The 23,947-nt window shown below is 39.6% G+C and overlaps 2 protein-coding genes and 2 pseudogenes across 4 annotated transcripts in view; 1 reads left to right on the forward strand and 3 right to left on the reverse strand.

Annotated features, from left to right (window-relative positions):
• The window catches only part of LOC146454102 (uncharacterized), a 392,508-nt gene that overhangs the window by 33,668 nt on the left and 334,893 nt on the right, over positions 1-23,947 (forward strand). The window lies entirely within an intron of this gene.
• Positions 2,868-10,477, reverse strand: LOC146454104 (lachesin-like; annotated as a pseudogene). Its single transcript, XR_014859343.1, has 3 exons — positions 10,034-10,477; positions 7,087-7,434; positions 2,868-3,140 (listed from the first exon to the last, which is right to left on the reverse strand). The product of XR_014859343.1 is annotated as a lachesin-like (transcript).
• LOC146454105 (uncharacterized) lies at positions 16,281-18,723 on the reverse strand (annotated as a pseudogene).
• The window catches only part of LOC146454106 (uncharacterized), a 64,952-nt gene continuing 64,279 nt past the window's right edge, over positions 23,275-23,947 (reverse strand). The window contains exon 24 of the mRNA XM_085095892.1: positions 23,275-23,687. Within this exon, the coding sequence (XP_084952018.1) occupies positions 23,622-23,687 (66 nt within the window). The 3' untranslated portion in view covers positions 23,275-23,621. The remainder of the gene's footprint in view (positions 23,688-23,947) is intronic.

Raw genomic sequence — 23,947 nt, forward strand, 5'->3', positions numbered from 1 at the left:
AGAAGAATCGCTCTTCCCGAACGTTGTTCCGCCATTATTCCGGCCGCTGAACAAGTTTTTGTGCCACGCATTTTAAGCTGGTTACTAATCCATATGGCAAAGCTGGTTATCGCTCTCTTCCGCTTTCTCTCTCACTTTCTCTTTCTTATCTCTTTCTCCCCTCAAGTGAAATCTGTTCAAGCTCAGCGTAAGCCTAATAAATTCTGCCTTCAGTTCGATGCTCAGAACTCACTTGTAAACCAGTCCTCGGTGTGATCTAGAAAGTTGCATATATCAAATCTTACGGGCTCCACCTCTGTCTAGCTTCAATCAGATTTTGAAAACGTTACAACAATATATTTAAGCAAAACATTTTATATTCCAAACTCGATGGATCAGATAAGTTGTGTTCCTTCTTGGCCCCGGAGAAGTTACAACGAGTATACGAGTATTCATGCAGTCATTCAACTTTGCGAAGAAACGCTACATTATAACTCAAGGTTTTTGTGTCTTTTTTCTTTTAGTTGTGTGATCGACACTTGACTGGATCTCTACTTTTTTTTTTGCTCTTTTCACTCCTGCATTTATACGAAATATTAATCAAGTTTATCTAGATCGAGTTTATCAGGCCTGCAAAAGGTCACACATCAATCTATCAAACTTGATTTTCAGGATTTTGCCATCAAACAGTACTTTTTTTCTTAGACTGGACTGGTAAACTAAATCGGAAGGCAATCTTGGCAAAGAGCCTAAAGAATAATATCAAACAGAACTCCTAAAAGCTCTCTTTGGTGTTTTTTCTTCTTTTTCTCAAACTAAACTCGGTTGTAAGTTGTCATAAATGGCAGCAGTTAATAATATCAACAAAGGAGATTTCTGCTTGAAAAAGTCTTGGGTATATACATGGACCTAAAGGTATAGGTAAGCGAACGTAAAACGAAACATTTTGGAGTCGTACAGAGATTGCGTGAGGCGCCTGCGAGCCCCCATAACTTATGTAGTTGGATACAACTTGGCTATGAAGGCTCTTTTCAACTTTTCACTTCTTATACCCGCGGATTTATAAAGATAAAATAAATAGGCTGCGTTCAGCAAGCTGCGAACCGCCATGACAGTTGACTTCGTGTTGTGTTCGCGTTACACGGCCCCATAAGCTGTATTAACTTTAAAACCCACCGTGTTTTAAATAAAAGTTGTTGTTGTTGTTGTTGTTGTTGTTGTTGTTGTTGTTACTTATGTAACTAGCTGCGTTACATAACACGTTGTTGATATCCTTTAACTGGGCCTAGGCAGCCTGATGTCAGCCAGACATTTTAGCACTTAGCTGGTGAATGTATTTCTGTTGAGAGCTTTCACATACCTCAAGCAAATGTTGTGAGGTAGCATGAGTTTTACCGCAAGCGGGGAAAACGTTGCAAGTTGCGACTCTTCAGTGTGTGACATGGGAGCAAGACAGACGTACATCTGAGGCGAAAGCTAATTTACAACGATTTCATTCTGGAAAGCCCTGGAAAGAAGGAATGGAGCCGGAAGCCACCATTTTGAAGTATGCCTACTTTAGCGTTAGCTAAGGTACCTGAGAGTACTGACAAGAAAATGGAGAACGCAAGAAGAGTGCCAATCAACCAACCAACCATTTCATGACGGGACATGAAATGAAAACTGATAAGAAAACGTAACAAATAAGGAATTGACATTCTGTTATCTTATTTTTCCATGGACAACCAAAGTGATAATTCCTCGCGAAGCGAGGTTAATAAATTTGTCGGGCCGAAGGCCCGCCGAAGGTCGCGCTCGGGAGCTAAGCCGTGCGAATTCGAGCCGAACATATATTTATATATATGTATGTGTGTTTATATATTTCCGTGAAGGTGTCCGTGCTGTTGCCTGGCAACAGTGCGCAAACAAAGTATGAATGACGTCAGACTGTCTGGCGTCGTCTGAAAAAAATTTGCATACATCGGAAAAAATATGCGTGCATGATCAAATTCCAACTGCAATGTTCATCAATATTCACTGGATAGAGAACTATCTCTCCAGAATATTTTCCCTTTCTTTTAGAAATCTTTTTTGTGAAAGATTGCATTGAAGAAATTACACGTTTGTGGCCGCGGTAAAATAATTTTCCGTGAGAAAATAAATTCATCGAACATGACAGCGCTGCACGCCCGTTGTACATTACATCGCGTCAGAAATAGATTTTCAACCGCAAACTAGCCTGTGGAACTACGAAAAGACCATGCTCATAAAAAAAAATCCTATGCCCCTTTTACGTAATCTCCTCATTTGATGCTACAGTACGAGTAAAGAGGGTTTTCCACCCAGCCCCAGCTTCGCGAGGTTTTGCGAGTCACGTATTTCTAGTAATAAAGTATGTTATTAACTTTTGCACTAATCGATATTAACTTAAAATATTAAAATTAACTTGTATGTTATACGCAGTAAGTTAGACCTTACGTTATCTGTAAGTAAATAAAAAAAACTCATGAAATAGAATCAATACACATTTCTGGCTCTTAATGTCAAAGTGCATTTTAGTCTGTTGTAAGTCATTGCCAAAAATTTGATTTTGGTAAACCGTATTTCACCATTGTGTTTTTGTACAACAGGAAACGGCTGTTTGTTTGTTTACTTTATAATGAAGCCTGACTTTCTAAGCTGCGTTTTCTATCACTGCTACAGGTGTTGCGGGTATTCTGTGGCTATCACGATAAATTTTAGAGCAAGGTGTTGAAATGTAGTTTTTATATCAGGCGTACTATTTTTTTTTATTTGTCGTTGCACATGCACCTACAGTAGGCATGTTTGTAGAGGCCAAGGCTTAGAGCGACCACCACCTCCAGCAGGTCTTTCGCGCTCAAAGGCGTGCGTGGGAAGAGTTTCAAACTTTATTTATAGGAAACAGTAATGCTCTTACTTTGAACAGTTATAAAGGTTTCATCAGTGATTGCATTTCCAATGCCATTATCAGCAGTACATCTGTAGAATCCCCTAATCCTTTTTACCAGAGATGGTCAAAGGAAAGTTGACAGGAGTGTTTTCAGGAAGTTTTGTCCAGCTTATGTTTGGTGCTGGATTACCATCAGCGACACAATTCAGTGATATTGTATCTCTTTGATTCACTGTCTGGTTACCAACGGTGTGAATGTTCTCTGGTGGAACTGCAATAAAAAGTTGCATCAAAAAGAGGAAGTCAGTTGACAGGTTTATGTCGTAAGGATAATTACTTTATAAAGCGAATTGAAGTCAGGTGCCTCTGTCATTTAAGATTCATGTTTCAGTTAGACCTTTAATTGGCGGATGCCATTTCTGTCACACCTGTCAGAAGTGTGAGGGAAGACCTCTCTGGGTCAGCTACCTCTTTCAGTATTCTACAGACCACCAAACCCGCTCTCCATCCCCAGCTGGGAAAGGGAGGCGATTCTCAGTCTCCACATTAGGTTTTCTTACAAAGTGTAAATGGGGTAACAGTTTAGTAACAGTTTTTATCGCCTGTTGAGTCTTCTTCTTGTTTAGTTCCCGTTGACGCGTTCTTGGTGCAACTGCCCAATCAAGGCATGGCCAGGAAATAGTTAAAGTTTGTCTGTTTTGCCCACTGCCACCAGTTGTGCCACCAAGTTTCAGACAGCTCTGCAGTCGCGTTCTTTATAGCAGGCTTAAAGGGGTGGTTTCCGAATTGGTTTCTCTAAACGCATTTCTCCGGTACTGTCTGGTCGAGCGCTCGCATAAAGAATGGCGAAAAACATTTTTTCTCGAGCTATCGGAAAAGCTACGTGGTAAAGAAGCCTTCAGTACAAAGTAATTTGCCAGTTGGCAATTGTTAATATGGGCAATGGGGTTAGCTTTTTTTGTTTAATTATCTCACAAAAACAGGAAAATATGTCAAGACTTTCCTTGCGGGGCCAAGAAGCTAACGCCAGCTTCAAGGCAAAGTAGTCCAAACATTCTGTATCTAAACATCAAAGTTCTAGGGGCAATGCACAAGTTTTTCTCTCACAGGTTAAGAATACATAAGGAGGGTTCAATTATTCACTGGACTAGTACTTAAGTTTAACTCAACTTCTATTCTTTCATCACCTTATTAATGTAAATCAACTGAACCACAGCATTTTTCGTCTCCTTACACATTTGTTTTGTGGATCATTTCAGGTGCTAAGTTTAGTTCTATGACAAGATGTCTCCGTTTCAGAGATCTAGAGAAAGCTGAAGATATTGCGAATATGTTTCGCCAGAAAACTGAGCTCAGGAGTACGCGATTTGGTATAAAATTTCGAGAAAGTTCTCCCAAAAAGCAATTATCAGTTCAAAAGAAAGTACATATCCTCTGGCGTCCGCATTTGCAAGCTTTGTTCAAAATTCTAGGTTGCTCAGCAAAAGTCTCTTTACAAAGGTTAAATGGCATGGGTAAACTAAAACAAGCTCCTTCGAATCATCATTTTGCATCTATCAATCATTTAAATAATGTTAGAGGCAAATTCTGTAACGTCAGGTCAAGTTTCAGCAATAAACACAAACTTTTGATTTTCACTGTTTTTTCACTCGGCGAAACAAACGCACTGATCATTTTTGCAGTTGAATATAACCTACTAATCTCAACTGGAACATTTGCACTAAGATTTGACCTCGTCCCGAGCCAAATGTCAGTTTCACCAGTAATTTGTATGATTGATAAGATGTAATTTTTCTGGCGCGGACAATCTCAGCTTTTCCGATCAGCGCAAGTGCACGCAACTCTTCACTGCAATATTTTCAGCATAATTCATGAGTTGAAAATAAATGAACACTTACCTATATCGAGAAAACAAGATTCAAAATATATTCAGTGAAAAAAACAAACCCCATCCGGAACCTGGCTGGAAAAAAGAGTCGTTTGATGCAACAAAATCACCAGCGCCATTTTCGAAACTGGAAAAAATCCCGCGCTTTACAGGAAGTGACGTCACAATGGCCCGTATCAGCCGGACAGCCGAACCTACGAGTTGACCTCCCCCTCCTGTTTCCCGGTCTTAGCAACGGTCAGCGGTCTTCTCTACGGCTCAGGCTGGCATTGCATTGAGCTCGTATTGCAGCATAAGCATACCTTCATGATCATGTGTGGCGTTTGTTCATTGCTTGCGTTTTTAGACTACAACCATTCCCCCTAATGGTATTCTAAATAAATGTTATTCACCGGCAGGGAGGTCCGCCAAGGGAAAAACTGTGCCCGAGGACCGAGGGCCGTACAAAAAAACCGAGGGCAGTTTTTCCGTACACGGAAGGACCTAGGCCCGTGAAAAACGTATTTGGGACCATTCTACGCGCGCTACGTCATACTGTCACTCTCTGGTTAAATTTTGCTTATCAAGGAAGCCGTGCCGTAAAACTCATATACTAACGCTAAAACTGTGATATTTCATAGCAAGCAGTGACAGAATCAAACTGAAAAACGATCTTTGAAAAATTCGCACAAACAAGCGAATAAATGTCCTGCCTTGTTTTGGTGAAAATAAAATCACACTTTAATTTACATTTGCTTTTAACGAAAGTTCTTAAAAAAGACTTTAGGTGAAAAATACTCGCACATGTTACCCCCTGCCTGCTCAATCTTATTTTAAGTATTTTTACTTGTTCTAAATTTTAATTAAATTAAATTTGTAAATGACGAGCTGGTCAAATGCGCTTTACAGTATAGGGAGACTCTACAAATCGAATTGGAATTTGGAAATGCTGATTTTAGAGGAGGGGAAAACTGGAGTACCCGGAGAGAAACCAATCGGAGCAAGGACGAGAACCAACAACAAACTCGACCCACATATGACACCATGAACGGGAATCGAACTCGGGTCAGATTGGTGGGAGGCGAGTGCTCTCACCACTGCGCCATCCGTGTACCCCGTCCTCCCCTGTCCTCTGTCAAAATTGTCAGAAATAAATGCTAATATTAGAAATGAATGCAAGGAAAACTTGTCAGTAGTTTATGCCAACGGCACATTGTTGCGAGGCGTACGTAAACGAAAGTAAGGAACGAAGACTGAAAAACTGAGATAAAGAGACTGCTCTGCAGTTAGGTTAAACGGCCTGTCAACACTGCAATAAAAACAACATCTTGCAAAACAGCAAAACAGCAACTTTTTGTCAACAAAATCCTGTGAATACTCGGCCTCTTCGGAATAACCAATCCGTTGATTGCAATGCTTATATTTTTGTTCGTTTGACATGTATTAGTGAGCAAAAAGTTTCATTTCAAGAGGAAAAATTCAACGTTTTGTCGCACCGGATCGGAGTAAAATGATTCCACATCAAGATTTCTCGCAGATTCCAGTTACAGTGATCGTCATCAGAGATAGGAAAATTCTGCCCGCTCCCGGAGCCAATCAGATAGTAGGATTTTCAGGATACCACCCGCTCACGAACAGAGGTATAAACTGAGTTAGGTTTTAGTTATCAATTATTCCTTGCTATTCCTTATGTACCAGTCAATTGAAACCCCCCCCCCCCCCCCTCCAAACTCCCGGGATATAGCGGGAATTTAACGCGACCACAGCCGGGATTTAACGTTCATTTAACAACGCGTTGGCACCGATGGGCGGGGAAATTAACGAAATGTCGGTTTGACCAGGGCCATTGACCGGAAGCGGGTACAACAGCGGGGATTTAACATGAAAGAACATTGCCCTTCCAATTTTTATGTGATTTGAAACTAAAAAAGTTACAAACGTTTTCATAACTGGATATGTGACAGTTTAATTTACTTAGATAGACAGTTTAAAATTTTCATGAGAAATCTAATGATACCACGCTAAAACCTACTTCAGTCACAATGTTTATTTTTACCAAGAAACCCAACTGATTTGTACTTTATTTGGTTCTGAAGTACGTACTGATACTCTCCTATGCGGGACTTTTAACAGTGTCACGTCCTTGACCCAAGGGACTGGGAAATAAGCGTTGCTTTAACATCGGACCAATGTTTTAACAATTAAAAAATTCTCCACTATGTCCCGGGAGTCGGGGTGCCGGTTTCAATTGACTGATGTATTTTTCATACCATTCGACTGAAATTCTCATTTCAGTGTTACTGGTGCCCTTGCAGGATCAACAACAAATAAAAAAGCATTTGTTACTTACAATTAACAAGCACATTAACATCTGCAAAATCGCTGCCCACACCCTGGTCATTTACGCGCAATCTGTAAGTTCCTTGGTCTGTTCTCTGCACTGAGAGGATTGTCAACCATGCCTCGGTGTCTGATATGACTGCCCTGAATCGTTGTTGGAAATTGAGTATTACAAGTGTGTTCCCACCAGCAAACCTTTGTGCAATAATCACAGGACTCACAGCATCAGTAGCATTGAAAAGCTGACCATTGCCAAATGCAGCATCACTAAGAGTATAATTCCACCCAAGGGTGATGTTCTGGAATTCTTGTGTTGCTGATGGATCTGGAGATCTTGAAGTAATAGCTATTGCAGCCTCTAAATGCGGGTAGAAAAAAAAATCGCAAATCACATCCTTAAATAATTGATTAAAATGTTTCGATTATCTATCAACTTGGATTACGTCTGAATTTGGCACGAATGCTCTTTTAAGTTGAAAGTCAGTATCTCTTGTGTTTGACAAGGATTTTGTTGCTAACATCTACCAAGTTAAACTCTCTACCTGGACATCACGCCTACATGCAAAATCAGTTCTGGAAGCGCAGTAAAGTGGAACGATATTGAAGACTTTGCCATACTTTTACCCCGTCTTAATAAGATCCTTTTTACTTTCTCCTGTAATACATTTCCTTTCCGTTGCTGCTTTGTATTGGTTCCGTGTTGTGTAATATAAGTTGGTATCCTAAGGGTCACGTGTCCTCCAACCTTACTTTTTTACCGCAATTTTTTCAAATTCATTTTTAGTTCGCTCTTTGTCCAAAGACAAGCCAACACATCATATATGAACCTGGACACACATTGACCCTTCCCTGGCGTTTTTTCTGATGGATTTTAAATAGCGGATTCGTCAGTGTTTTTATTTTTTTGATTTTGAATATAATTATAAAAGAGCAAATCCAAAATTCCAACGTGTTTGTCCATTGTCAGTCTATTACACTGACGTCTCCAATGATCAAAAGCGCAGTGGTCTGCTGTCGCTTGAAAATCTGTTTGAACTCATTCAGTTACATTTTCAAAGGCTCAAGGGTGTCACCACCCATGGCAGGCCATGATAGAATAACAAATATCAAATTCTTGGGTTTCACGTGACGTCACCAAATTCTAGAATTAAAAACCGGGAGGCCTACAAAATTTTTACCTTCATTCAAGGAAAGATTACCTAAAAATATGTCTTTTCACAATTTCTTAGCTCGATGTCGTACTTCCTTTTGAAAATAGAAGAGTTTCAATTTCCGAGTTTTCATCGTGCGTGACATCAAGAGGACGGCCGTGACATAGCTGTTCCGTATCTTAAAAATGCCTCTTCGAGTGATTTTAAGCATACTAAACAGTTTAAGTTTGAGGAGAAATATTTATCTTAACATTCGGAAATTCACAAGGGAAAGCAAACCTCTTTTCTGGCAAAAATGAACTCCAGATGTTTTTTCCTATTTCCGGCCGCCATGTTGGTGTTCCTCAGCGGGACACCAACATGGCGTCTCCATACTAAGCTCTATAAATTTGTGTGAAACATTTTGTCAAATAACTCGAGTACGGAATACCGCACAGACCTGACACTTGGACAGGTTTCTTATTTACTTATCATCTATGACATGTCAATTTCTTGACTTCATTAATGGAATGGTTTCAATTTTTTTTTTCACGCACACGGCAATGGCGTGACAGTGAAAGCCAGCAATAGCTGCTTTAAGCTCCGTTTAGTGCTTGATATGTTACGAACTAAACTATGAAAGTGTGTTTTGTTTTAATTAGTTTTGGACATGGTTAACATAGTTCATTTAACCTTCAGCAGTGTTGAGTAACCATACCAAATTAACTACAGCTAATTCTTGGTTTTCACGTGACGTCACCAAATTCTAGAATTCAAAACTGGGGGGCCTACAAAATTTTTACCTTCTTTCAAGAAAAGATTACCTAAAAATATGCCTGTTCACAATTTCTTAGCTCGATGTCGTGCTTTCTTTTGAAAATAGAACAGTTTCAATTTCCGAGTTTCCACCGTGCGTGACATCAGGAGGACGGCCGTGACAGAGCTTTTTCGTATCTTAAAAATGACTCTTCGGGTGATTTTCAGCATTCTAAACAATTCAAGTTTGAGGAGAAATATTAATCTAAAAATTCGAAAATTCACAAGGGCAAACAAACCTCTTTTCTGGCAAAAGTGGACTCCAGATGTTTTTTTCCCATTTCCGGCCGCCATGTTTGTGACCCTCAGAGAGACACAAACATGGCGTCTCCATACTAAGCTCTATAAATTTATGTGGAACATTTTGTCAAATAACTCGAGTACGGAATGCCGCACAGACCTGACAATTGGACAGATGCCTTATTTATTTATCCTCTATACTATGTCAATTTCTTGACTTCATTCATGGAATGGTTTTGGGTTTTTTTTTTTTTTGCAATGGCGTGACAGTGAAAACCGAGAATAGCTAATTCAACCGGAAACAAAAGTAATGCAATCGGACCTGAAAGGCAATTGCTTTGGAAACGTACATAAAAATCTGAAGATAATCAGACACAACTGGACAGAGATGAAAATGTGATTAACTTCTTCTGTTGTGTTCATCGCTGGCAGCCCGGCTTTAATCTGTTTACGACAACTTCAGCGGGTTTGATCTCAGTTGGCTGTAGTTTAAAGAACCGGAGTTACTGCAAATTTTTCACTTATATACACACCACGCAGATGAAACATTCTTATTGATGTTGTGCATTTTACTCCATAAAAAAAGCTTTAGTGGTTTCGACATCAGTAGCTTGGAGACGACCTCGTTCAGTTACATTGTTAAGTGCTTCGTCAAAGAGAGATGTTGTCTACTTAGCTATTCGAAAGGCCGAGAAAGAGTTGAAGTGGAGCCGGAAGCTGCCACTTTGAACAGTGGAATTAGCACGTCTGCTTTAGCGTTAGCTAACCTACCTGAGAAAGCTGGGAAGAAAATTGACAACGCGAGAAGAGCGGCAATCATTACTGATTACTGATGAGTAATCACAAGACCAAGACTATTGCAAGCACAAAATTATATATGCATAATTATGCACATAGATATCAATTTATCCATGCATGCGACGCATGAGACGGATGGATGACCTACTTGCGGACGTATAATAATAAAATAAGAATATCATTAAAAGACTCTAGTCAGCCTCCGCCATTTTCGATGCCATCGAAATTATTGATATTGCATGGTGATGCGAAATCTTATTGCTTTACTGTAAGTTGTGTTCCTGAAAGTATGTTTCATTATCTTTAGTAGTTTTACAGTGATTTCGTTCATTTCGACATGCTCCGAATAAAATATAATAGCCAAACTCTTGCATATAAACAAAAACAATGGTGTGGCTGACTAGGGCCCTTTAATGAGACATGCAATGGGAACCAGCTGATGAGAAGACTGATAAAACCATCAAGTGTACTGTACGAACGTCTTTTTCTATGGTTTTACATGATATAACAAGTGCCGATAAAAGGTCTAGATACTTCATACGGGCTTTTGTTTATTTGTTATTCCGCTTCAAGCAACGTCATTTTGTATAAGAAGAGATTTATAGCAACCTAAGTTCGGCAACGTTCACGATGAATTAACAAAAAAAGTATCCCATCTCCGGGGGGAAAATATGTCGGCCCAGTGGCTTGAAATCGCTTCTTTCGAATTTGCTTTCACTCTGCACTCTTACAAACGTGCATTTGACTCACTACTGGAAGAAAATCGTAGTTTGTGTATAGATGTCATCACTGCATGTATCATCACTGTATTACTTCGGCGGTAACACCGATGTTGAATGACAGACCTTTTGATTAAATTAATATAACTTGAAATTAAGAGTGGATGAAATCATCGCCCACTGAGAAATCAAACGAAGCAACCCTAAACAATACGCACGTGGTATACTCATACTGCATTATCACCGTCATTGTAATCATTGAAAGGAGAGCAGCTGAAGGTCATCTGCTTAATTCCCTAACGGTTGCTGAAGTCGTATATGTTTAAGAACTACACAGACTACAAGCACTTGATGTGGCCTTCAACGACTCTTGATTTTCATAGAATCGATACTTTGCAGGTGGGTTAGCATGTGCACTGCATTTTAGAGTGAAGTTTCTGTTCAATATAGTTGAGAATACAAATCCAAAATAGTTGTACAATATAGTTGAGAATGATGTGTCATTCAGTGAGTGACAAAAGCATAGTCGCAAAAAGCAATAAGGCCGATCGAGTACTGCTATCAGGAGTCGAACCTAAGACCTTCCATCACTAGCTCGCGCTCTACCACTGAGCTACAGGAGACTCGTGAGAGCTAACGCCATTAAACTAGGTTCATGAGACAAACATCCTGCATACTGCTAGGATTGAAATGTTTATGCGTGGCATATGCGCAATGGAATAAATGTGGATGATGTGTTATTCAGTGACACAGGCATACTCGGATAAAGGAATTCGAGTGCTCCTGTTTGGAGTTACTCCGAGTTACTCATTTGTTACTCAGACTGGTAGTTAGATTAGAGTTTATTGGACTATAATCTGCAAACAGTCAAAGAAATTTAGAACTGATATTCATTTATCTTTATAGATTGGCATGGACCATTAAAGTGGCCATATGAAGTATTTTATGAACCTTTTTTTTACCACTGATAATTAACTTAAAACAATAATGACAACTTGTATTGATACTTGATAACGTATTCAAAATACAGATCGTGCGAAATCGTAGCCTGCGAACGCGACTTATTTTTTCGGCGGCGAGAAGCGACAGCCGGAAATACGTTTGCGTTCGCAGGCAAGCGATATCGGAAAATTAAATGAAAAATTATGAAATAGCTAGAAACAGCACCCACTTCCGGTTTTCACTGGATAAAGCGAAAAGTTTTAAATCTTGATCGCATGGTGGCAGGGTACAATACACCACATGCAGTCTTTTGATTTTATTAACAAATATTTAAAAACATTACTGTATAAAACATAGAAATGGCTGTTCTTTTTGTTTGTTTTATAAGGAGACGCGGTTTTCTAAGCAGTACTAAGCCTTGATTTTCTATAAGACCTATTACTGCTGACATATATGTGTTTCATTAGTGTGGAGCTGGTCTGTTCCTTAACCATTATTTATGAAGGTTTAGAAGAAGATGATAAAATGTAGTTTATAATTAGCTGGAATAACTTTTTTTCATTTTGATTAAACGAGATATACTATGCGCGTTTTTGTAAGAGCCAAAGCTTAGAGTAACAGTCATCTCCCAGATCGGAGTACTTTCAAGAAAACTCTTAAATTTCTAGGTAAAGAATCCGAACAAACCCAACTGTTCATTTTCTTTGAGCTTACACTAATATGCATTGAAAAGGTGTTAAAAAGATATAAGCACAGAAGAAACAAATTAACCTTTGAAGTGTTCTACTCTTCTATAGGTCATGTGCTATGTGTTCTGGGGTGCGGAACATGAGCGGCGCGCGAAGGAGTTACGATGTCGACCTATGGCCTACTATCCTGCTGATAAACTTTCAAGCTACAATTAAATGCCAAGAAAACAAATAAAAAGGAGACAACCTCCATCCCTCCCGTTTGCCAATGATTGCCATTCATGTGAGACTTCCTTGAAAACAAAACAAACCAAACATATACATTCATACATATACATACGTACATACATACATACATACATACATACATACATACATACCTACCTACCTACCTACCTACCTACCTACCTACCTACCTACCTACCTACCTACCTACCTACCTACCTACCTACATACATACATACATACATACATACATACATACATACACACATACATACATACATACAACCTTTATTTATACACAAAGCTAACAAGCTTTTGGGGTCGTGTACTAGTAAGATACATAACAAAACTACAATTAAAAATAAAATTTTGATAAAAACGAATGAAGTCAATAGTTAAAAATAAATAAAATTCTCCGATCTTTTGTTGATTATTTGTGGGGCTAAAACATTGAGATTGAAATCCTTGAAAGTGTGACAATTAACAGCATTTTTCAAAAAGGATTTCAGGTCTCTGCACTCAAGTATCGATCTATCAGATCGCCCTATAGCGTTCTAGAGGACAGCCCCTCTATAGGAAGTGGAGTTTTGAATATTTGGAGGTAAAGCTCGGTGCTATCAGCCCATGCTTCAGTCGCAAAGAAGGTCTGTCGCCGTGGACAATCAACTCTTCAGCTAAAGTGCTAGGGAGCATGCCATGATAACCCTTGAAAAAAAGTTTAATTAAAGAACTTTTATACATATATGTTAAATGCCGATGTTCACGGTCAAGCACATGCGCGAGCAGACCGGCTCAAAAATAAATTGTACGGGTTGAACAATCTGTTAAAATCGCACCCGAGTTTGGATCATCCGCTCTTCTTTCTTTACTTTTTATAATCTTTGTTTCCTGTTGTAAATATAAGTTTGAGTTTTGTAAGGTTAAAAGTGTTTTAGCATCCGAAAACGACATTTTTGTCGATGGATCGTCAAAGGAGACGTCGCTGCCGACCGGCGACGGAACGTTCTGTGGACTCTCTGGAAGCACAGAAGTTAAAGCGGACAGAGTGGAGTGGTTGTAGAAATCCTGTGTGGTTAACAAGATACGTCCACCAAACGTGGAAAATTGGTAAAGGGATAAGTCTGTTTAAAATAGACCTCGATTTCGCGGCACATCTGCTTTCGCTGGGAATGGCAAAGGTCACCAACTGGCTTTGGATGAACTCGCGAGGATTTTCTAGATTTCAACCGTAGTGTTTGTTCACATGGAAGTCAACTGTCAAAAACGGAGAATTCGACGGACAAACAGCATCAAACATTAGTGTTTTGCTTTGGATGGAAAAAATTGTACAACACTGAGACGCGAAGCGAATAAATATGTGATCAAATGTGCGAGTTAGTTGTAGTCATCTATTAGCGGGCTCGAATAGTGGGCAGCAGAAAAAAAATCCAAAAGATTTGCGGCAAACTACAAAATCTATTGTAAGGTATTCATTTATCTATAAAATTATGGTAATTGCAAATGGCAAACGCAGTTTTGATTTGCCACCATGGCAGAGTTTTCTCAAATGCATTCCAGCATCTCGGAAGGACGCTCAGTGTTGTTGTCACTAAACGACCGCATCGCTCCTTGAAGCTTGCGGATTTCTCGTTCTTCGCCTTCTCGCTGGTCTAATAAAATCAGGCTATCGAACGAACACACTATAGTAAGTTAATCACTGAATGCTGATGAAATACTGGATTTAAGTACGTAAGTTTGAGGGAGCTTCTCGGCTTTTCGAACCGCGCGTAAGAAAAAAAGGTCGATGCCGCGAGATATCGACATTGTACTGAATTAAAGCCGTATACGTTCGCATAAGTTCATAAGTTCTGACATTTCTTGAATGTCATGCGACATCCACGAAGCGGCGCTGCAAAAATCCTCATGTGTTTTTACATGGACAGCCTTTTTGTTTCTTTCTGAAACGTGACCGAAACACTGGCCGGTCAGTTTTATTCAGTATGCCAGAAGGTTATAAGACTTGCCCGCCGTATCCCGCCGGTGTTATGTACTCGCTTCTAATTGGTCCAAAAACAATTGGCTTAACAGCGCTTACGTTATCGCTCGCACATGCGCTGAACCGTGAAACTCTCCCTTTGAAGTGTTCCACTTAACGGTAGCTAAAACGTCCACTGTTGGCATGTCCGGTGGAAAGCCAAAAATGATCCTTGCTGCACGGCAATGTTGTCTTTCCAGTGTTTTAAAGAACTCTGCCTCATTGACCCCGCCCCAGACGAGCATCACGTACGTAATGGTTGGCTGGATAACCTTCACGTAAAAAGACTCGCACACATGACTGGGTAGAAACTTGGATTTTTTCAGGAGGCTCAATTTGTTGAGCTGCATATAATCAGGGTTTGTCGGCGTTTGGTACATCCTCAGATCGTTCGAGAAAACCAAAAATTTTCCGTTGGCAGGAGCAAATAAAAAAACATTTATCAGGCTCGTAAATTTAAATAGTCAAATGGCGATTAGAAACCATTTGTTGTACTATACTCATTTGGAATCAAATTAAGCTTGTTTTCGCCTGTTTAGTGTAATTTTTAAAACCTTTAAAATGGGAGCGGTATGAGATAGCCAAGTTTTTTCATGACACCACGGTAAAAATAATAGCGAGACGAAAATAGAGCCTGGCCGGAGGTTATATAAGCTTAAATCTAATTAACTGAAACAGGGTAAAGATTTCCAAACAACATTCGAGAAACTTCAGCAAATATATCGTTCCTAACTGATTGCGTCGTCGACAAGAACCCACAAATGTTTACAAACGTAAGCTTAATTCTATCCGGCGTGAAATTTTACAATCAGTGGGTTTCACAAGATCAGCAGTTAGTTTACCCAGAAACCATGATCACAGAATAATAAATACAATAAAATGGCAGAAGTACATTTAATAACAAGACACAACTCTGTAAACGTTCAACCCAAATAACAAGCAACTTGAAACTCTAAGCTTATCAGAAAGATCGACAATTTTTTTCAACTCACACGCTCAGTGTAAGCTTAAGAAATTCACCCTGAAAAAAGAATACTTTACCTGCACTCGATGCGGTTTATCAGTCCTATAGGCTGCAAACTTAGAGAGCTCACAAATTAACTGTTGTGTAAAGAGTGACAACAATCGCTATTCCCATCGTTAATATTTTTTGTCTTTCTGTCCGACCGCTTTCTGAACAACTTTTTGGGCCACGTATAATTGAATACTCCGCTTTTAACGCAGCCGTAACAAAGGCCGTTTCCTTTCCTTGTTCAAGTTCAATTGGGTTTCTGCTGGGTTGCAGACAGAATATCTGTTCCAGTTCAACAAAGTAATCGCTTCAACAAATTCTGCTCCAGTCAGAACAACTCTTTGAGAACTCAGCGGTGCAAACGGATTACAAGTTTGCTTCTTTCAGTTCCTTCAACAGCACGAGAAAGGCTGTTAAACACTTATCCGCTTAAGACAATGTTAAGAATGATTTTAAACGGCCAGCATTGACTATGAACCACATTTCAGAGTCGATAATTAGAGGAGATTTTCCGAAAATTGTCAGGTCCATCGTTAACCTCGACGCAAGTGTCATACTGTCATTCAGCTTTGTCAAACGCTGCAACAGTGTCATGAAGAAAGTGTTGATAATCAGTTTATTAAATTAAAGAGGGAAGGAAGTTAACCAACGCACACGCAATGAAAAAAATATCACTTGCACTTTTCGCCATGCTTATAGGGAATGCCCGATCAAAAATGTGGTAGTTTTTTATCCTTTACATAAACCTTTCAACATGCATTCGTAGGTTTGCAATAGATCTATCGTAGTTTGATCAAGTTCCATGTCAGTGAATTGTGGTTTCTGTTTCAGTAAGGGGGGTATGACAAGATGTGCTTGTCTGGCCGCTAATTCATCTTGAATCAAAACTCTTTATCCGCCATCACCCCATATCCAGGTGAGAGCTTATCAAGAAACCTGACTTTACTATTATTTCTTTATCAGAAATAGATCCAGTGTGTAGATTACTGACAAAAGAACACACGCCTGATGGTGTAATACCTACAAGACCTTTCATGGTCAGTATTGGACTTGTAATGTGAGTAGCATGCTGACTGGCTATCCAGTGCAGAAGGGGTTTCCATCTCGATTTCTGTGAGTAGCATACTGACTGGCTATCCAGTGCACAAGGGGTTTCCATCTTGATTTCTGTACAGCCAATAATGACCACAACATCCGGGTTCTTGGCCTTGAATGTTGGTAGCATGCGACCCACTATCTGTTCTTTTGTTGGCCAACAAACTAAGGTTCCAATTCTTGTCTTAACAGTCGTATCCAGCTGGTAAAAATTCTTGAGACTGTGCTCTGTGAAACTCCAAATCTGTCAGATAAGTCCCTTTCTAAAAGTCTAAGTCTTATCCGTACAAGGACAAGAAAAAACTCGTCAAGTAGTGATAATGACCTTGGGGTACCTGGAGACTCCAGGGTTGAGGTGTTAAATGTTTCCTGTGATATTAACCATAGCTCATGTTCCTTGCTTTATCTACTACCAATGAAAAGTAGGCTAGAAATGTCTCATAGTTAGGAAAACCAGCATAGAAAGAAATACCACTGTCATCGTTTTGAAAACGTTTTATCGAAAACTCCTGGTTTTGAATCTCAGTCCTGAAGGCACTTACTCGTTCTTTGAGAGATTTAAAATGTTTCGTTTTCTTTCACCGTTTCCGCCTCTGCTTTATACTGTGTCGTGGTCTCGCATGTTTGCCTTTGTATTGACTCGGTGCAAGTTATTTCATCAGAAATTTTTTTTACAAACTCAGAGGGTGAGAACCCAACAGCAGTGTCCTCAATAACAATTGTAGCAGTCTCGGCTGTTTTGACTTTCATTTAGTCAAATGTCGAACTTTGCGTTGAGGCACTAGCAACATCCAGCCTTCTTCTTACAGGTGGTTTCCTCAAATTTACGGACTTACTCCAAGGGAAGATCGATGGAAAATGATGTCTGTTCCTCTTTCTGCCTCCATCGAAATGAGCAGAACAAATTCGGGTGTGAGAAGATTGCAATTTTAGGCCCGGCTCATACGTCGAACTTTACATGAGCCGAACCTAATACCTATTAAGGTCGACCCAAATAATTAAGTTCGGCAGTCGATTCAGACGTCGAACCTAACTGAAGTCGAACTTAATTAAAGCTAAGGTGAGAAAGTAGATTTTCGTGGTCAGCGGCTGTTGTTTGTACTCAACAAGATTTAAAATGGCGGGAAAGATGAATTCTGACATGGAAGAGCTTGCTTGATAAAATAATAAAGACAGGCCAAACACGGCTCCTACAGGTCGAGATAGGAAGAATATGACCTTCAAAGCTAATTTGCTCTTACGAGTACGTCTTTCAAAGATCTCTCTTTTTTGCACGAAAGTAAGGAAGGGTCGTTGTAGATCTCCCCTAGCAGAGGCTGATTTTCTATCAAGTGTCATTAACCAGGAGCCATAATCAGGGATGGAGACCGTAACGAGATGCCATTTTGACTTGTGGGCTTGTCCCCATGTGTTGTATCAAAAAATCTATTTTTAGAAAAAAATTGCGCCATACGCGCGTGCGCGCACGCGTGTAAACAGCCAGGATCGCGCGCGGAGAAACGGAAATTTTTTTTCTACCCGTTCAAAATGGCGTCCAAATTTTAAAATTCTGCCAGGGAATATCTCCTCAGTACTCACATTTAAGGAATTAGACCCTCACAAAGAAAAGGTAGCAATTGAAAGAAGACGGGAAAAGTTGGAATAAGCGGCCTATTGATCACATGACTCTCACAGTAAAGTCAAAAAGGCGCCAAGACGGTGGCGCTGCGTGCGTTGCTACTGTTGAATGAATGAAAAAAGCTTACATTCTACGGACATGTACTCAGACACGTAAGGACTTTTTTATCTTTAGTGAATTTTTTCTCAGCTGCTATCCGTGTCACATATAAGGTAGTATCCCCACGCATATTTGCGTGTATTCACGCGGGTTTATGACGTGAAGGGGGAGGGGGGGCAATTTTTTCTAAAGCTAGATTTTTTTGGTACAACACAAGGGGACGCGTGGACCCCACGCTGACGGTCTCCATCCCTGATTTTTACTCATCTGAATTGTTTTAGGTTAGACACAGAAGGGCGATATTCCATAACAAACCTCAAAATGTTTTTGCGGGTTTTTAGTTTGTTTTGTAGTGCCGACATTCTTTCGCGGAGGTTGACTTCTGAAAGAGTTTTATCTATAAGGTTATCGAGGTAATCTCTGATAGGTAATCTCTGTTTGAATAGAGTGATGTTTTCTTCAAATGTTGTTTTTGAAGATTTTGTTCTGAGAAGTCTTGAGGCTTCGCCTTTGATATAGCCTGTATTGAAAGTTTTTGTCGGTTTGAAGTGCATGTGCACATCAAGAATAGATTCTTTTTTTTTTTAAATCTTTCGCATCTCAGACAAGTATATTCAGTTGTTTCGAAACAAGAAGAACAAGCACATTCCTCTTTTCCCGCCATCTTGTTCAGAATGAATTCCTTTGCGCATGCCAAGTCGATGAAATGCACAGACCTCTGGGATAGATATAATTTATATAATTTATACGTAACGTATGCATTTGGTTCGGCACATGAAAAGTTCGACGTCTGAATCGAAGTCGAACTTTTGCCGTTCTATTCGACTGGCGCAGTCGAATAGAACGGCGGGTCGACCCAAATACAAATCTGTCGATCCTAACTGATTCATACGTCGATCTTTACATGCGCCGAACCAAATGATTAGGTTCGGCTCATGTAAAGTTCGACGTATGAACCGGGCCTTAGCGTCTCGTTCCTAATGAGCCTACTGTATTCCTTACGAACACGCTCATCCTTTGGTATACGATAAAATCATAAGTTTGGCTTTTTCCTTTTGTGATTTGAACACAAAGGTACGCAGCAGTTGTAAGAGATGGCATACTGAGCTGTTGGAGACCGGTCGTTTGGCAACGAGTCGCAAACAAGTAGAACTTTTCAATTTAGACAAACCGTAGAAATTTTTTAAATTATCGATCGCGGTTCAAGAAATCAAAACATACTAAGTGCTTCAGATCTTGATACACAGTCTCTAGTTCAAGTGTAAGTTGGGCTAAACAGAAAACGTCAAAACCACCGCCATTGCCGCCATGTTGAATTTTATCCTTCCAAAGGGAGCCCTCGCAACATCTGACGCGCGGTAGCCAAAAAGTCATGTGACCTTGGAATAGGACTATGGGCTCCGCGCGCATGCGCCTTCGGCGGGCGCGGAGCTCTTAAGATAACAAGGTATGTCAAATTTCATTCTTCTTTCCTAGGCTAGGTAAAATTGAGTTTAAAATGGACGTTAGCATAATTCCTAAAGCATTCAATATACAGTACTTCTTACCTTCTTATATCTGCTTCTGACATCAGCGTCAATCGTACTCGGTTGGTTTTTCACTCGTGAGGAAGTTGTCCTGTCATAGCAAACTCTTCGAAAGTTGACACAAATTACTCCTTCAAAATGACTGTTCTCTAAAGTTGCTCCAATTTGGTTACAAGCTCAGGCAAAGATAAATAATTTGTCCGGTAAATGACTTAAGGAATCCTTTCAACGTGGTCTTTTTGGGTCGAAATGTTCTCGTCCATTTGCAGCTTTCTTGCTTCAAAAACAGCCATTTTAAATTTTGAAAAACATAGGTAACCTGGCCTTACGAAAACACTGACATAAAGGATTAGCTGGCTCTTTCTAAGCGCTGCCTGCCAAGGTAGATTTTACGGACTACAGTGGAAAGAAAGTTCACGTCCTGGTTGAATATTGTACATAAGTATCGAAAGAAATATGACGAATGGGATTACTGAGCTCATCGCTCGATGGTGTTTTGCCAATTTTATACCAGTAAGCACGCTTTGTAACTTCAGAGAGTAACTGCTGGAACAAGAAAGAAATTGTGTCGAATATTTTACAATGCAACAGACGAAGAACAAAAGGCCCGGTCTAAATGGGGCTGATAAGGCGGAATTGTGTCTACAGCAAACCGCGCTCGAACGAAGTAAAATTAAATGGCAAAATCCAACGCCAGTACATGGTTAGCCTCAGATATTTTGCCTCTCGTTTATTGCTTTGCTAATAATACTCATCGTTCTACATTTATGAGGATAACAACTATATTTCCATACGACAATTGAAAATCATCTGCCAAACAATTATGTTTTGTCTATTTTTAGAGGTATGGAAGCTACAGACCACTTTAAAAGATGCGTTATAAAATGTGTTACAGTAAGACTGCCTTTCCATTTTAGAGAGAACATTCTAAAATCAATTCATTTCAGTTATGTTAAACTTTAATTTTGCAATTTTTCGACTTCGCCACCTGCAGCCGGTTGGCGGATCCAAAATGGCCGCCTTGGGAAAATCGTGATGCCGTTTTAGCGAAAACGATATCAAAATTGAGATTTATCTTCAACTGAGCTTAAATGCTACGCGCGCTTTCTGAATCAACACCATTTAGCCATATCTACAACGTTTATTTTAGGGTTTCTTTCCTCTTAAAATATACCAGATATAAACCTGTCTGAATAGGATTAAGGCTGCAATTAAGGTCCATGGACACAGCTGAGGACCGATAAAGGATACTAAAAAAATAAACTGATGACTTTTACAAATATAATGCCGGTTACATAGTAAGCTTTTCTACAAGCATGACAACATTCCTTGCCGAGCTATTAGCAGCATTCTTATAATTAAACGCAAAGTAAAAAATGTTAACGTTAGCTGAAAAACTATACAGCTTCTTGTACTTTGAGTACCGTGTTAGAATTGAAAAGCTTTGACTGAGCTGAGTTTATGTTTTACTGCATTGCGGTACTAAGTTAATTAAAATAATTTAGTTAGTATTGTTAAATATATTCTCCTCAATACGATTTTTCTAAGTTTGCAAAAAGCGCTTGTATTATTTCAGTTTGTTTAACAGTCACTGGAAAAAAAGACTGTTCAGAACAATTTTTTTTTAGATTTCGCAAAGCCTACGCAACTTTGTAGATATCAATTAAGCGCGCGGCACGCAACGAAGGTGTGACTTTTTTTTTCCATGAATAAAATATGTCTAATACTAAAGGTCCTGCTCGCGAGTAAATCGGTCTGTAACGGCTTTCAAAGTTTTAAACTGAATTCTTACAGTCATTGGAAAAAAAATACTGTTTAGAACATTATTTTTAGTTTTCGTAGAGCCAACGCAACTTTGTAGATATCAAATCAATCAAACGCGCAGCACTCAACGAAGGTGTGATTTTTTTCTCATAAATAAGAATAATAGGTCCTGCGAGTGAATAATTCTCTTTCCAAAGTTTTTCATAGTTTTATTGTTCAAAATTTTACTCTAGTTTTCGCAGAGCGCGCGCAACGCTCGAGTAAAACTAAAATCTCTTGAGGGGCATTGAGCAAATGATTTCACAATTGGATTTATCAGTAGCTATTACAAAGTCACTAATATCTCTTTTTTCTGCACACTAAACGCGGTACTAAATCTGATTTATGTAGCGCGACATTTGAATGAGCCAGAGCGGAGTGATGATTGAAAACCCGCTGAGCGTAAAGCTAAAATATTAGCGCCCCCAATAACCAGTGCCCAATAACATAGCGCCTCCAATTTTCGTGGGATATTGTCCGCTCCCGAATGCTTTTTCGCCGGACTAAATGTTCGTACTGGGGAAAGAGGCGCGAGGTTCGCAGCGCTTCCAGGCATTAATCGCTGGCCAAATGCATGCTTTCATCTCCAGTGCACTTGCCACGCGTAGTGCGCCTCTGGATAAAGCGGTTGAATAGTTCTTTTGCCAGCAAACACTGGCAATGTCATACTTGTAACCTACACGGCAGCTTTTACTTTTGAGTACAACCCTCGCCCTACCAGCCATCCCACAGTAACTATTTGCATCGAAATAATTATACCAGTACCACCTCCCCCGGGGAGAATTTGTCTTCCGATCGTTCAAATTTCCCGCTCGTATGGTAATCGGAAAATTTTGAAAAATCGCGCGAGTCTTTAGAAGCTGTTGCCGCCATTGTTCCCGTCATTGTTCCTAAAGGCCATATAGGGTCATTTTTAGGTCGTATAACAATGCCTATTGTTATCAAAGTTGATCCGCTTTTCTTGATACGCTACTCTTCTCATATGGTGCTTGGATACATCTGATTCTATATACAGTATGGTTTTGTTTTGCATATGGTATCGTAAGATAAGAAGGAATTTTCTGCCACGATTCTCTGCATTGTATTTGCGAAGGATTTTCTCGAGCGCTGTATTAGAACACGCTGCTGAAGGCAGTTTGCTGATCTGAGAAATGGACCGTAAAGTGAGCGCCAGAAAATCGGTCTCAGTGGAAAGGCAGGGGAGAAATCTCCCACTACTCTTCGGGGCCCAGTTGTTCAAAGCCCGATTAAGCTAATCTTCGATTAACGCAAACTTTGACTTGAGTTTAATTCCTAATCAACAAAGATTATTCCAAAAGATTTTTGGCCATCAGTTTTGACTTAGACTCTTCTTTACCTTTAGCTTGAAATTATCCTTTAAACCCATTTTAATGAACGACGATGAAAACCTCGATTAACTTCTAAGCGGGGATTAGCGTTAATCGGCTTTCGAACAACCGGGCCCAGAGGACAAATTTCATTCCCTAGAGCTAATATGAGAAGCGCAAGGTTTTAAAATTATGGTAAGACTTTAGCCATTCCATTAAGAATGCTTACATCAAACACAATATACCGTCTTGTTTGAATGGTCAACCACCTAAACAGCTACTATTACACTAGCCAAACAACAAAATTCCGTAAATTTCAAAATTAAGAACAAAACTATTCAAGCACGCTACTTATGAAACGGATTATTCTCATTGACTAAATGTCGCGTTAACTCCGTTTTCCTTTGGTTGGTAAATACACCCGGAACATTATCGTAAACTGACTAACGAAATTACTACTGGAGAAAGAGAAATTTACTTCGTCTATTATGTTACACGTTCAAATCCTCAACTTTTGCATACAACTGGTTGTCGTAAATATGCATGTTGATCAGCTTCTGCAAAAAATAAAGGTAAGACAGGTATCTTTCTTAGTTTCAGTTCTCGACATGAAAAGGAAAACGTCTTTCTAAAAAACTGAATATAACAACAAGACTAGTTAAAACAATAACACAGTAACCGTGACAGTACATTATCACAGTACACTTTTGTATGTGGAGCATCACACGTACTTGAGATTTCAATGGCATTCGCGTCAAGTTACCTTAACGTTAAAACTGGCAGCGTATGTCCCGATGTTGCTTTTAGCACCATGAGT

This window comes from Pavona decussata, unplaced genomic scaffold (assembly GCF_977016875.1).
Source record: "Pavona decussata unplaced genomic scaffold, jaPavDecu1.1 SCAFFOLD_315, whole genome shotgun sequence".
NCBI classification, from domain to species: domain Eukaryota; kingdom Metazoa; phylum Cnidaria; class Anthozoa; order Scleractinia; family Agariciidae; genus Pavona; species Pavona decussata.